This window comes from Lolium perenne, chromosome 1 (genome assembly GCF_019359855.2).
Source record: "Lolium perenne isolate Kyuss_39 chromosome 1, Kyuss_2.0, whole genome shotgun sequence".
Classification (NCBI taxonomy): domain Eukaryota; kingdom Viridiplantae; phylum Streptophyta; class Magnoliopsida; order Poales; family Poaceae; genus Lolium; species Lolium perenne.
In genome coordinates this window covers 150,844,497-150,859,898 of record NC_067244.2, presented here as the reverse complement: position 1 = coordinate 150,859,898, position 15,402 = coordinate 150,844,497, and the positions used below count along the sequence as shown (strand labels likewise).

At 42.9% G+C, this 15,402-nt stretch overlaps 2 protein-coding genes across 4 annotated transcripts; one reads left to right on the top strand and one right to left on the bottom strand.

The window, feature by feature from the left end:
• Positions 1-2,232: 2,232 nt before the first annotated feature.
• On the top strand, positions 2,233-7,494 carry LOC127307515 (uncharacterized). 3 transcript variants are annotated; one of them, XM_051338251.1, is made up of 8 exons: positions 2,233-2,259; positions 3,738-3,803; positions 4,006-4,068; positions 4,829-4,882; positions 6,038-6,299; positions 6,388-6,586; positions 6,956-7,077; positions 7,168-7,494. In XM_051338251.1, the coding sequence occupies exons 1-8, from the start codon at positions 2,234-2,236 to the stop codon at positions 7,180-7,182; spliced, it is 807 nt and encodes a 268-aa protein (XP_051194211.1). In that variant the 5' UTR covers position 2,233; the 3' UTR covers positions 7,183-7,494. The 3 variants fall into 3 exon arrangements, with proteins under 3 accessions (XP_051194211.1, XP_051194203.1, XP_051194195.1); XM_051338235.2 differs by lacking the exon at positions 2,233-2,259 and adding an exon at positions 3,175-3,618; XM_051338243.2 differs by lacking the exons at positions 2,233-2,259; positions 7,168-7,494 and adding an exon at positions 3,169-3,618 and having other exon boundaries at positions 6,482-6,586; positions 6,956-6,988.
• A 792-nt stretch (positions 7,495-8,286) lies between these two features.
• LOC127334430 (uncharacterized) lies at positions 8,287-10,847 on the bottom strand. Its single transcript, XM_051360878.1, has 6 exons — positions 10,832-10,847; positions 10,693-10,721; positions 10,517-10,613; positions 10,307-10,437; positions 10,104-10,211; positions 8,287-8,679 (listed from the first exon to the last, which is right to left on the bottom strand). The coding sequence occupies exons 1-6, from the start codon at positions 10,845-10,847 to the stop codon at positions 8,287-8,289; spliced, it is 774 nt and encodes a 257-aa protein (XP_051216838.1).
• Positions 10,848-15,402: the final 4,555 nt, after the last annotated feature.

Below are 15,402 nucleotides of genomic sequence, written 5' to 3'. Positions count from 1 at the left end.
CACATATGAAAGGTTCAAGTTGCTAGCCGCGATCGAGGAGGAAAAAATAAATGAGGAAGCTCAAGTGTGGCTCTGACACTTCATATCATGTTTGTTTCATGCTCTTGGGGCATTTCATCAAACACCTTGTGTGCATAAGAGGAACCAAAAGCAAACCTACACCCCCATGTGAAGCTTGTGAAGAGAAGTGGCACCAAATGGCTAAGTGCTGTGAGCTGAGGCCCTTTTATAGGGATGGGCCTTTAGTCCCGGTTGCCCTGGCCAACCGCGACTAAAGGCCTTCGGGCCAGGCCTGAGGACCCCTCCCGTCCACCAGCTGGCCACCGAGCGCGCTGGGCCCAGGTCTTTAGTCGCGGTTCGCCACCCGAACCGCGACTAAAGACCCCATTAGTCGCGGTTCCTATATTTTGGCGACTAATGGGGCTGGACGGAAAGCCATTTTTCTACCAGTGTACGTGAAGCTTGTGTTCGTGTCGATCGGGTTGGGAGTCCCCATACGCTAGGCCATGATCCGGCACGGACTAGGTCGCGCACTCCGTACTGAACCTGAACTCGTCTTCGCCGCCGTGACCTTTTTTTTAAGAGTAGGCTGCAGCCTGCCTTAAATTAATAAGACCGTTGCCGGCAAGTGTTACAGGATGCTGAAAAACAGCTTACAAAGATCGATGAACAAGCAAACGAAAGATTACAAAGAAAACAACCTGTCATCAAGGCCATCATCTCAAGGAGAACTAGAGCGGAGGAGAAGCAACGTCGTGAAGCTCGCCACCGGGAATCCTGCCACCGTCAAGTCCTGGCGCATCGCAGCCAAAATGCCATCCGCCTCCATCTCCGAAGAAGGTCCCAACCTTCTCCCCATGGATCATAGGGTGCCGGTCCGTCGGCAGGTGGAGCGGCTCTCCCTAGAGCATGCATGAGCACTAGGGGCATCATACCAAGGACTAGAACCAGACACAACCACCGCACGAGAAAGACCACCAGCCTCGCCGCCGATCAACGCACGGGCCACCCAAAAGACTTCAGCTTCAGGACGGAGATCGCCGAAGAAGACACGGCAAGAGCCGCAACCGCATGCTAGGACACACACGCAGCACGGACACCTTCCGCCGACCCAAGGCGACGTCTTCAAGAAGAAACACGACGCGAGAGCGCGATCGCCGCCCAATCCAGAGATTTAGGTTTTCACCCGGGCGCAAAGGAAGGAGGAAGGGGGTTATACCTCAAAATCGCCTCCAAGGAGGAAGACGCCGTCCAGGACGTCGCCGATGTTGTGACCGCCACCGCCGGCCAAGGATTTCTCCTGGCCAGAGCCCCCTGCCCTGCCATCCCAACCAAACCCGACACCGACGAGAACGCCGGATTCCATGGCCTTGGGCTGGGTGCCACGTGGAGGCCGGCCTCCGTCTTCAGATCTGCCACGGGGTCGACGGGGCAACAACCGCCGCCAGGGACCGCGCCGCCCTCACCTCGCAGAGGCCGCCGCCTCCGGTGCCCAAGCCCCTACCGGGACGAGCGCTGGTCAGCCACGCCCTGACCCACGGCAGCTCCGGCAGGAGCAGGACGCATCAGGGGCGCCGACGTCACGTCCACACCAGCACCAGCAGATCCAGCGTGGAGTTCCTCCCCATATCGCCACGCGAGGAGCCGAGAGCCCGAATCCCCGCCGCCCCCTTCCCCGACGTCGCGGCCTTCGACCGGCGGCGCCTCCGGGGGCGACGAAGAGGGGAGATCGAGGCGGGGGGAACCGGCGGCGGCGGCCTAGGGTTTCGTCCCCCGGTCGCCGGGAGGAGGCGACGCGGGGGAGCGAACCGGTTGGTGATCGAAAGCCCTGAACTCTACAAAGATTGAACATGTATAGGCAGAAATAGAGTATTTTCTCTCGCCGCCGTGACCTGCTATGCTAGGCTCTGGATTTGAGCCTGGGTTCGAGCCGGGCTCAGGATTTGCTGTTATGCTATGGACGGCAGCACGGCGTTGTTTCCTATTGAGCGAGCCTTATGGTCTTTTTTTTGTGGTATTTCGATTCAACTCCGATTCAGGTCTAGCTATCTTCCGTCCAATAAACAAACTGCAGTCAGAGTCAGACCAACTTCAATAGCCACGGCGGGCCAATATATATACACGTGCCTTTGCGCCTCTTCTACAATCGCAATAGCACAGTAGCAGACAACCGGCCTGAACAATCGACATCATATCCTGTTTCAAAACATCGTGAAATCGAAGTGACGGGATTATGGCTGACGAAGAGCTGAACCAGAGGTAAGCTGATCCACGATCTCTTGTTCTCCAATGCCGCATTCATGTTTTTCAGTAAACTTTTGCTTGAAGGAACTTTGCTTAAAAATTGCAAGCTAGCATCGATACCAGCACCTCAAATTTAGATGTTACAATTTTCTTGCGGGAAAAGTAGATGCTAAGTTGGGCAAATCAGTTTTTCCTCGCTCTTATTTCTTTTGGAAACACTACGCCGTATGCATAAGAAAGCTCTATAAAAGGGTGTTTCAATAGATGTTGTCTCCCTATTTGATGCTGCAAACTTTTACACCTTAAAAACTCTAAGGTCCTAGCCTCATAGGGTTGTGAGTGTGGTGATCGGGGAGTCGCTATCGCTGGGCCTACATGGAGTTGAGTTAGCGCTTGGTTGCCACAGGAGATGTGGCACTCATCATTCCATATGGACACATCTAGACATCATTTAAATTAGATTTAACTAAATTGTGATGTTATCTAAGTCTTGTTACAACCTAGTTGTAACTCAAGTATAATTTATAGGCTAGCATAAACCTCTAAGCAAATTCAATGGTCTAGATATTTTTTTTCTCAACTGGAAAAATCTCCGTTGCAATCCATTTATAACTAAAAAGATACCCGTTGCAAGTCACTTGCAACTGACATATCAAAACAAACGAAAAATAAATCTAATGGATAAGAAATCGACTAAAATTTATTAAATCTCAGGCAACTTAGGATCACCAATTCGGATACCACTAGTACCTGATCTAAATTTGGCACTAGAACACGTGCCCTTAAACAAATCTCTAAGGAAATAATCCCTGAAGTTTGTGGGTTTGAGTAATTTTGTCAAAGAAAAAACGTTCCAAATTTCCAATGCATCCTAAGCTACCGAGCCACATTATATAGTACTGTAATAAAAAAAATCATCTCAAAGAAAAAAAAAATACCGGAAGCGCCCACTCGACCAAACTACCCTCCAGAGTGCAGACTCGCAGTCGCAGCAGCCGCCGCCGACGTCGCCGCCGCCTCGCCTCGCCCTCCCCTCCCAATCCAATCCGGCGGCACCGTTCCGATTTCCGAATCGATGGAGCCGTCGAACCGCACCAGCTCGAGTCGTAGGGGGCAAAATCCTCGTCCCGATTCTCCTCCTCCGGATTCTCCTCTGCCTTCCTCTCCTGCTCCTCCTCCTCCTCCCGATTCTCCTCTTAATCGTCCACTACCGCCGTCTCTTTCTCTTTCTTTCCCACCACCTCCTCCTCGTCCTCATCCCCGTCCACCTCTTTCTCGCCAATCACCTCTGCTGCAGTTGTCCGCGAGGGAGCGCCCCACTTATTGGCGCTCGCGTCCCACAAGTCCCCATTTTACATTGAATTCAGTAAATAGGTATATTTGCGCATGCAGCAACATTTAGCAAACCTCATGCAAGTCAAATGATACTGTATATATATATTTTGTAATTTTTCCATCATAACAATCTCACCAGTTTGTGTTGACCAATGAAGGTACCAGACACTATCGCTGCTTGATTGCGACGACGATATACCTTCTGCTTCTGAATCATCTGCAGGGTAATACTTATTATATAAAGTTTTTCTCAGTATGACCGAGATTTAGCTTACTCAAACCACAGTATGGGCGGTGTTTATCATTGTTTTTGCATCGCTGTCTCCATCCGTTGCCCATAATTAACCTCGTCTTTGCATCACTTCCTTCATCGGTTCGTGATTGTCACTGCTATTTTTTTTTTTTACGGTTGCTGGATATTTTCAGGCACGGCGCTGATAACAATGATATGCAAAATCCTGTTGAAGATGGTTCTGTTCGTCAACACGGGTAATTCTTTCACCAATATGCCTCCCCTTGCCTTTAGTGGGGCAAGTACTATCCTTTAATCTGAGCTTAAATTCATGTACTTCGAACTTGTGGAATTCTGGATGTTGGTATTAGAATTGTAGGTATAGCATTTGATCAGATCGTTGTTTGCACCAGTTAGCAGCTGCAATTAATATATCGGTGTGTCAAGTGAAAAGTTATTTTTGATCAATCGCTTGATTAATTGTACTATCAGCACTGTCCAGCTATCTGTCTTGGCTTTGGTCTCTTGTTCGCACATTCCTATTTCTGTGAACAATGAAGTACAAAGAAATACTTTTTTACTATGACACAATAGATCACAAATTACAAGCCCAGGCTTGAACCATTCAGGCATGATAATTCAGGTTTCGATCACAGATGATTTAGTGCACTGGTTTATTACAGATGATCATAAAGTAGCTTTTGAACCATTCATCTCTCGAAGTACAATTTCTGTACAGATTGTATAAAGATTTATGACCACTACATTAACCATTGTTCTCGGGACACAGTTTTAGTACAGTTTACGTGAAGACCCATAACTCGAAAATAATTATTCTCTTGGCATAAAGATTCGTAACCACTTGGCATAATATGATGACTTTGGCAAACATGGCACTTTCCGGTTTCACCTAATAGGAATATATATGGATTTGCTCACATAATATATATGTTTAGATATCTATATTTTGCAATTCTCTATCATAAAATCCTGACCATACTGTGTTGACTTATCAAGGTGCAATGTGCTGCTGGATGACGGAGAATCTCTTAATTCTGACTCATCTGCCTGGTATGCTTATTACAATCGTATTTCTTTTATGGTCAAGATTTATAGTTTACTCAACGATGTGTGGTGTTTGTATGACTTACCATGATGCCCAATCATCTCACATGGAAGTAGTAGTGAAATATAATGAACTGTCTCTTGTTTTACTTCCCAATTAGCATAAAAATAACTTCCCAATTAGCATAAAATAATTATAATTATATTTATAGTTTCTTTACCTGAATAAAAATAGAATAAACATCATGTAATTTCGTAGATATTCTGCATTTTGCAAGCACCCTCAAATGCACCAAGCACTCTGCCAGTGGTAACATGAGAAGCACCCAAAGTATCATTGCATAGCAACTGTGAACTCAGACACATAAGTTAAAGATTGTCTCTGTAGCATCCAGCAAAAATGAACATAAAAATATATAGTATTAAACATAACAAGGAAGGTCCTATTTCACTATTAATTGCCTTATGTAGGAATGTTAATTACTATGTGTTGAATATCTATGGCTTACCTTCATGTAGCAGTAATTGATACAAAAGTGTGATCCTCTGCTGAACTGACTTTTAAACTTGCAATTTTGATTATTTGCAAAAGTTATGCCGTAACAACATAGATTAGATTATGAAAAACAGAAAAAATTGGAGCACTTGTAACAGAAAATCGTAACTATTATTTGTTTTAGCACAAAAGCATAGTCCCGGCGCAAAATTGTTGAGGATGCTCCAATCCGGTCATCTCTCCCCCATTTTCATTATGCTCACTAAAATTGACACATGGGTTCCACTAGCTATTGTTTCTGGCTGGTTAGTCGCACTTGTCAGCCTGGATGAACACTGGGTCCAAGTGCACATGGCAAGGGAGGCAGTAAAATGAGGAGGGAGAGTTGGCAGGCTGGAGTCCAGATCTAGAGGTAGAGAGGGGAGGGAAGATAAGGAAATGAGAATAGGGGCGAGGTTGAAGAAACTGTTGTTTCATGTGGACACGATAAATAGAAGTGTGGTTTTATGTTACAGTTTTGTGCAATTTACTGTTATTTGCTTTGCTAACTTGGTAAAACATAGTTGACTTGAAACTTGAAAAAGAACCTTGATAGTTTGCTAATGTATGAGGTCTTGCCTAATGTAGAGCTGTCAAGAAGAGTGATACATTTACTTTTGTTTCAGTTCCGATTGTGATGTTGAGAGTGATGAGGATGGAGATTGCTCTATTGGTAATCCTTTTCTTACAGATGGGTATGGAAACAAAACAACTTGGAGGTTGAGTGACCTAAATGCAGAATTCACCAAGTATTTAGAGGAGCAAGCAAGTAAACCAAAAGAAAAGAAACTCACAAAAGAAGAAAGGCTGAAAGTTCATAGCAATCGCATGGAGCGATACATGAAATCTGCTCTCCAGAAGTACAATGCTGAAGAGAAACTTTCTGAGGTCTGAATTCACTTTTCCTGCAATTCATTCCCCTTTGGTGTTTTATTTTTTCAAACCCATCCATGTTGTAATCTGTAATTTTTTTCAGGATATGTACTTCGAGTTTGATAAAGTTCAATGTCATAATTGGATTGTTGAAGGAGACTATGACAATCAGTTCTATTACCATTTCAATTTTTCAGCTACACAAGCTTGCTCCACAACCTGCTTATTTTTTGCTGAAGCGATCCCAAATGATGGAGACAGCTTTGATACCTCCTGCAAGCTCTTAACTGATGGTGACAATGGTATGTTTATAATTATATCTAACTAGGCAGCGAATTGCTACATGTGGTATGCAATGTTTGATCTTTTTGGTTTTGATAATTGCCTTGTAATACATGCAAGATTAGAGTCAGTTGTTCTCTGTGTCATGCATGTACTGGATTATTACACATCTAAAAGTGATAAATAAAAATCTACTGCTCATATTCAATTGTTGCACACGACTATGTCTGTCAAACTTTCTCCTATAACTCGATACAAAGTTTCACTTAAATTCGTTTCTAGAAAGTCATAAACTTGGTGCACAAAAAGTAATACTATTCATGTTGTGAAGTGCTGCAAATTTGTTTTCTATTAGAGTATTATTTATTCTAAACATTTGCTTTCCGAAGGACATTGCTACGGTTGCAAAAATGCACATGTGGACGATATGAGGCATCCAGCCTGTGGCAATGTCTATGTTGGGGGTCATATAGACCAGACGTTCCCTTTTATGATTGACACCGAGAGTGAGGTATTCAGATTTTAAGTGTTTTTATGTAGCTGTCTCACATTACTTTTTTATCTACTGCATCATGCTTACGCTCCTGTTCTGTACTTTCAGGATGACAGTGATTGAGAGGTCCGTAGCATCTACATGATATCGACTAAGGGATGGAAGAAAAGGAATGAGAACCTGTGCTGTTGGTCTGCGAATAATTTACGGTTGCCACACCTAAGTGTGGTAATAGGATGTCTCCCAGTCCAACTAGTATTACTTTTGGCATCAGCACTTTATGTGAGATGTAGTTTTTTTTGTTCTGAGGATGGTGCTCTGAACGTTGTAACTACTTGCAAAATGTTTTTTTCTTCACTCCGGAGCCTGCTACTACTCTATAAGACCATTATTTGATGAACTCCCAATTACAAAGCTCTACCTGTTGGACCCTTACATCTGACTACGACGAAGGCCAAGAGGTTTGAAAGTGAATATTTGCAACCGTTATCCTACATGCAGTAGCTGTACGCCGCTGAGCATTTGCTGTGGCAGGACTTAAGTTTTTTTGATGGAATATGACTCGAAGATTTCACTGGAGAGGGCCATCTGGTGATAGAGCTCGGATCTGTTTCATCAGTAAATTTCAGTGCAAAGATGGTGATAAGTCCAGGATCCAACATATGCACTTAAGACTTTTTACTTCATGTAGAATCTTGGTCTTTTAGCCGCTTTTGGTATAAGCGAATGGTTCATGATAATGAGATAAGAAATAAAATACAAATGAAAACCTAGTTCAGTAGAGTTGAGTAATCAGGACGCGGTGACTATTGAGTAATTTATGACCATAGATAGATACAGCGCTACTACTTTGACTATCTTGGGTAAGAATTACCAGGGGCTCACCTTGATATTTGTTTGAAACTTCAGAATTACAAAAGGTGGCAAATATATGTATACAACTATAGGTGCTCCCCATTGTTACATGTGATAATCAGGAAAATACCCAACTATACATATCTGTGCAAAGTGGGTAAAACCAGATACGTACATCAGAACTAGACGAGCAGAAAAACTTCATTGTAATCAGTTTCATGGCTGAAAGGTGTCTCCAGAATAATACCATCATCTTGGGGGATGCACAATTGTCATGCATGTTTGATGTAGTATTGAGCAATCATGGAAACATAATACAGCAATCCTCATGGAGTATCATACAGCAAACGAAATTTGTCCACACGTTTGATATCATATCTTGATCCGGACGAGATGTCGCAGACTATCCATGGCCACTCTCCCGACACCTTTCTCCCCCCAGCCTTCACCATAACTGTTCTGAAAGACATAATACCACACTCCTTCTCTACGGCCGTAGCCGATGATAGCTACAGCGTGGGAGCAGTATTTGCCATTGATGGTTTCAGGGTCATCTTTGTCATACACATAAATATCCCCTGGCTTCAGACTTTTGTAGTTCTTTGATAATCTGAATGTACCCACCATGACATGTGCTAGACACAAAATTTTCTGAATATCCTGAGGAGGATTTCTTTTAGATTTTGGGTTAGATCTGCTAGGCTTCGAGACATGAACTGGATCCTTCTCATGATAGCTCATGATCTTGAATAAGCCAGCTCTTTGCTGCATCAATTCAAGTAGATTAGAATTTGTTGCGCTGTAAGGTAGAAAATTTGGCCATAATGTAAAACATGACGAACATACAGCACCCCAAAAAACTGAGCACAAAGAGAAGTAGTCCTGATATATTTTAAGTGCCATATCTGAATCCACCTGTCACTTATCTCTGTTCCTGTTGTGCAGTTACTGTTTTCTTCTTCATATGAGACTAGATTAAATTCACTTGTCTATTTCTTTCTGGGATGACTGTTTAATACATCTTGGTTGTATATTCAGAACATCTCAAAAGCAAGTGGACCAAAATTATCCGCTCGTTGCTATAAATAAATTAAACAATCATCTGCCCAAAATGTCACAGAAACAAGTCCCATCTAGATCATAAACGATGTTGCTCCTAGCACTACGAGAGGAGAACGGAATCTGTCCAAATTGTCACACAAACAAATCACACACTTGTCCACCTAGATCATAATTAATAGTTAACTCAAGCATATGGAAGAAAATAATAAGTGACTAAAACTAGCAATGCCCTTTAAGTGGATATTTCGGCTAATTAAGGGAGCATTCCACATTATCAGCTAGTAGTATTTAATTGGTTGTGAATGGACTTTGGTTTATGCATGAATTAATTTTAGATTATATTAGTGTGCATTAAGAAAAAATCTCAACAACACAGATGTGCACATGCAATAAATTATCTGGAATGTTAAGCGTACAATAAATAAGTATTCCTCATTTGAAGTGTTTTCATAATCGAACAGAATATGCGTTCAAAAAAAAAATTCCAACAGAACATATAGTTGCTTAGGGGATATAAAATCCCAAGTTATATTTTCATTTTCTTAAACCCCTCCAACTCAAACATTTGTAGAATTTTGGGAATTAGGAAAAAAATAGTAGATAAGTGCTTGGAGCCTTGGACAAAAGAAACATGTGTCGATGTAAAAAATAGCTCACATTGTAATATCCCTCGGAATTTTTTTTTTCGATAAAGGGAATATATTAATATCAAGAAGATACCAATTACACCCAGCCTCTGCAACAACGCACCACCCTAATGGCACTACGGATGTACACAGCCAAAAACAAGAAAAGAAAACTAAGAAATAAAAGTCCCGCTACAGTATCTCGGGCCTAACAACAGCAATACATCCACCGCCAAGACAACACCTGAATTACAGACTAGTCCCCGCTCTCAAAACAAATGCCTCCACCAAGGACATTGCCAGGCACAACCAATTAAGGCCAGACCTTGGGTTTTCACCCTGAAAGGTAGGACTCTGCACTTCACCTGTGTTGTCGCCCCCACTTTCATACCGCTGCTGTGAAGCCCGAAACACCAAGCAAGTCCCTCAACATCGCAAAGACTTGAACCTCCCTTAGCTAGTCCTCCCCTCGGAAATGGATCAAAATTTGTAGGTAGTTACCTTCCCTTTGTACCCAGGCACTCCTTCCCTTTTGAGTATTTCAAGACTGTTTGTCAATCGAGTGAATCCAGTATGCTCTTCTTTTTCTCCACCAATTGGGCCATGCTTCTGTACACAACAGGCCAACAGCAGAATGTTGTTACTGTACTTTGGTGTCACAAAATGCAATATGCTTTAGCATTAAGACTTCTCTGTATACTGACCTTTTCGTATTGATCTTTGAAATCCTGTCTTGACAGGATTACTTCAAAGTCCTCCTGAGGGTCCTGCAGCGCTCCCCGGCTTTTGTACTGGGACTCTGTGCTTGTTGAGGTGCTGTGTAGGAAGCACGTGTCTTCAAGAAATAACAGAAGCATGATTAGTACACAGAAATGTCAGTTGGACAATTAAACATTGATTTGGCATATACTTACGCCCTTTTTGGTGGAGAGGGTCTGGCACAACCTGTTTGCCATGATAAGGTTGGTCTTTGATGTTCACTTCCATGTTGGGATTCATGGTCATTTTGCCCTGAAAGGAGAAACAATATAACCGCAGGTATTGGATTGTCAGAAATCCTGAACTGAACAAACTAGACGGAAACAAAAACCGTTCTGAGTGCAAAATCCTGAAATGATGCTGCCGAGGTATGTTAAACATTCGGTTAATCTCACAAACTGGTTAACGCAAAGTTGTTCTCCAAAATTCCGACCATTCGGACCCATCGTCACGCTTGTAGGCGCACACACCTCGCTTCGGACCCATCGTCACTGTTATATTGTGATCCAAATTCATATACTAAAGGGAGACTAACTTCGAGCGAGGCCCGTCGCCGGAGGCTTGGTACGGATCGTTGCCACCGTCTATATATATTCCCTGTAAGCCGCCGCTAGGGTTTCATCGCATCATTGTACACCCACGGCGTTTGTAAACACCACCGAAATAGTGAAGTTTTGCTGGCTGGCGCCCGTGGTTTTTCCCTTGTGTGTTGCAAGGGTTTTCCACGTTAAAATCTCGTGTCCCCTGCAGTGTTTTACTTTTCGTTCTTCGTTTATTATGCATCTCGATTATAACAAGTGGTATCAGAGCCCGTGTTCTTTGGATCTAGGGTTTACGAGATGTCGTCACTGAAGTTCGATCTACCGCAGCTGGACTACACCACGAGATTTGCTTTGTGGCAAGTGAAGATGAGGGCGATTCTCGCCCAATCTTCAGATCTGGATGAAGCGATCGATGCTTTCGGCGAGAAAGCGAAGGATACCTGGACCGATGCGGAGAAGCGGAAAGACCGTAAGGCTTTATCGTTGATTCAACTCCATCTGTCCAATAATATTCTGCAGGAAGTGCTGCAGGAGAAAACCACCGCCGAGTTATGGGTCAAACTAGAGGATATCAGTTTGTCCAAGGATCTCACGGGCAGATTGCACGTGAAGATGAAGCTGTTCTCGCATAAGTTGCAAGAGGGAGGTTCGGTAATGAATCACCTATCTTCCTGGAAAGAGATTGTTTCTGATTTGCAGTCAATAGAAGTTAAGTATGAGGATGAGGATTTAGGTCTTCTTCTTTTATGCTCGCTGCCTAATTCTTTCAGTAATTTTCGTGACACCATATTATTGAGCCGCGACAAACTAACTCTCGCGGAAGTTTATGATGCTCTCCAACAAAAGGAGAAAATGAAATCTATGGTGCAGGCTGAAAGTTCGTCCTCCAAGGCGGAGGCATTAGAGGTCCGTGGCAGGCCTGAGCAGCGAGATAACTACTACCACAACAACAGAGATAAGAGCAAGGGCGACAGAGGTCGCTCAAAGTCCAAAGGACGTGACAAGTTCTGCAGGTATTGTAAGAAATCTAGCCACAATATTGATGATTGTTGGAAGCTGCAGAACAAGGAGAAAAGGAACGGAACTTACCAACCGAAAAATAATGATGGTAATGGTAAGGCTGCCGTTGTCACCGGTAAGGGTGAGGCTGCTGTTGTTGCTGGTAGTGATAGTTCTGATGGAGATTGCTTAGCTGTCTTGGCTGCATGTGTTTCACGTGATGATGAATGGATTCTTGATACTGCATGTTCGTTTCATATTTGCTGTAACAAAGATTGGTTCAGTTCTTATGAGTCTCAGGCGAGTGGAGATTTTGTGCGTGTGGGGAATGACAACCAGTGCAGCATTGTTGGCATTGGTTCTGTTCAGATCAAGACCCATGATGGGATGACACGCACGTTGACAGGAGTGAAACACATACCCTCCATGGCGAGGAATTTGATCTCTTTGAGTACCCTTGATTGTGACGGGTACAAGTACAAAGGTGGGAACAAACTTTTGAAGGTATCATCAGGTTCTCTCATTATTATGATTGGTGATATGAATTCTGCGAAATTATATGTCCTTAGAGGTAGCACTTTGCCTGGTATTACTGCTGCTGTTAGTTCTGATGAAACTAGTAAGACTAACCTTTGGCATAAGCATCTTGGACATATGAGTGAGCTTGGCATGGCAGAATTGGCAAAGAGAGAGCTAATTGATGGCTGCGATTTAGGTAACCTTGAGTTCTGTGAGCACTGCATCTTTGGTAAGCATAAAAGAGTAAAATTTAATGCTTCCGTTCATACCACCAAAGGCATTTTAGATTATGTTCACGCTGATGTTTGGGGTCCGTCCCGTAGAACTTCTAATGGTGGTGCTAATTACATGCTTACTATTATTGATGATTACTCAAGGAAAGTGTGGCCATATTTCCTGAAACATAAATCTGATGTTTTTAATGCTTTTAAGAAGTGGAAAGTTATGGTAGAAACCCAAACTGAAAAGAAGGTTAAGATACTCCGTACTGACAATGGTATGGAATTTTGTTCAAATGAATTTGATGAGTTTTGCAGCAATGATGGGATGGTAAGACATCATACCATTCCGTGCACCCCTCAACAGAATGGCGTGGCTGAACGCATGAACAGGACCATTATTTCGAGGGCTCGCTGCATGTTGTCTAATGCAAAGATGCATAGAGGTTTTTGGGCTGAAGCAGCCTCCACCGCATGTTATCTCATCAACAGGTCACCTTCTGTTCCACTTGATAAGAAAACTCCAATTGAGGTATGGTCTGGTTCGCCTGCTGATTATTCAGATTTGAGAGTTTTTGGTTGCACTGCTTACGCTCATGTTGATAATGGAAAGTTGGAGCCAAGGGCTGTTAAGTGCATCTTCCTTGGTTATGGTTCAGGAGTTAAGGCATATAGATTATGGAATCCTGAAACTAAGAAAATTGTGTTGAGCAGGAATGTCGTTTTTAATGAGGCAGTTATGTTTAATGATAGTCCGTCTACTGATATTTCTGATGCTATTGATTCTCCTGATGTTTCTGATGATGAGCAGCACAGAATTGGCGTGCAGGTGGAGCACGCAAAGGAGAATGAAAATGTGGTTCCTGAAACCAACAATGATGATAATGATGTTCCACCTTCACCACCTTTTGTTCAGCGACAAGGACGGTCTATTGTTGCTGACCGCCCTAAGAGAAATATTACACCTCCTACCCGATTAATTCAAGAATGTGATATTGTTGATTATGCTTTGAGTTGTGCTGAACAAGTGGAGCATGATATTGAACCAGCTACATATATTGAAGCCATTGCTTCGGTTGATAAAGAGAAGTGGGTAGGTGCGATGCAAGAAAAGATGCAATCGCTTGAGAAGAATGGCACATGGGATGTTGTGCACTTGCCTAAACAAAAGAAGGTTGTCCGCTGCAAGTGGATATTTAAAAGAAAGAAAGGTTTGTCTCCTAATGAGCCTCCACGGTTTAAGGCAAGGTTAGTAGCAAAAGGTTTCAGTCAAATTCTAGGTGTTGATTATAATGATGTATTCTCCCCGGTTGTGAAGCATAGTTCTATTCGTGCTTTCTTTGGTATTGTTGCTATGCATGATCTTGAGCTTGAGCAGCTAGATGTAAAGACTGCTATTCTGCATGGTGAGTTGGAGGAGGAGATATACATGGACCAACCTGAAGGTTATGTTGTGCCTGGTAAGGAGGATCTTGTTTGCAAATTAAAGAGGTCCCTTTATGGTCTGAAACAGTCACCACGACAGTGGTATAAAAGGTTTGATTCATTTATGCTTACACATGGTTTTGAGAGATCTCAGTATGATAGCTGTGTGTATATCAAGTTTGTTAATGGATCACCTATTTATTTGCTGGTATGTGTTGATGATATGTTGATTGCTGCCAAGAGCATGAAAGAGATCACTATTTTAAAGAATCAATTAAGTAGTGAGTTTGAGATGAAGGATCTTGGTCCTGCTAAGAAAATACTAGGCATGGAAATTAAAAGAGACAGAAAGTCTAGTTTGTTGTTTCTTAGTCAGGAAAAGTACATTGAGAAAGTTCTTCATCGTTTTAATATGCATGATGCAAAGTCAGTTACTACTCCTATTGCTTCTCATTTCAAGTTGTCAGCTTTGCAATGTCCTAGCTCTGAAGATGATATTGAGTACATGTCTCGAGTTCCCTATTCTAGTGCTGTTGGTTCCTTGATGTATGCCATGGTTTGTTCACGTCCTGATCTGTCATATGCTATGAGTTTGGTCAGTCGATACATGGCTAATCCTGGTAAAAACATTGGAAAGCTGTTCAGTGGATTTTCAGGTACCTTCGCGGCACATCAAAAGCTTGCTTGAGGTTTGGCAGGATTGGTGAGGGGCTCGCCGGATATGTGGATTCAGATTATGCTGGCGATTTGGATAAGAGAAGGTCCCTCACAGGTTATGTGTTTACTGTTGGTGGATGTGCTGTTAGCTGGAAGGCTACTTTGCAGGATGCTGTTGCACAATCTACTACTGAGGCTGAGTACATGGCTATTGCTGAGGCAGGTAAAGAGGCTGTTTAGCTGAAAGGTCTATATGCTGAGCTTTGTGAAGATAATTCTTGCATTAAGTTGTTTAGTGACAGTCAAAGTGTTATTTATCTTACTAAAGATCAGATGTTCCATGAGAGGACAAAGCACATTGATATTAAGTACCACGCAATCAGAGATGTGGTTGCAAAAGGTAAAGTGAAGGTATGCAAGATTAGTATTCATGATAATCCTGCAGATATGATGACTAAGCCTGTCCCTGTGTCCAAGTTTGAGCTTTGCTCAAGCTTGGTTGGTATAACTGTTTAGCCCAAGTGGCTATTGGCGCCAGCAAGTGTTTTCTTTGTTGATTCAGGTGATTGTTGAAGTTCATGCTACAAGGAATTTGTCTCAAGATGGAGTTTGTTATATTGTGATCCAAATTCATATACTAAAGGGGGACTAACTTCTGACGAGCGGAGCGAGGCCTGCCGC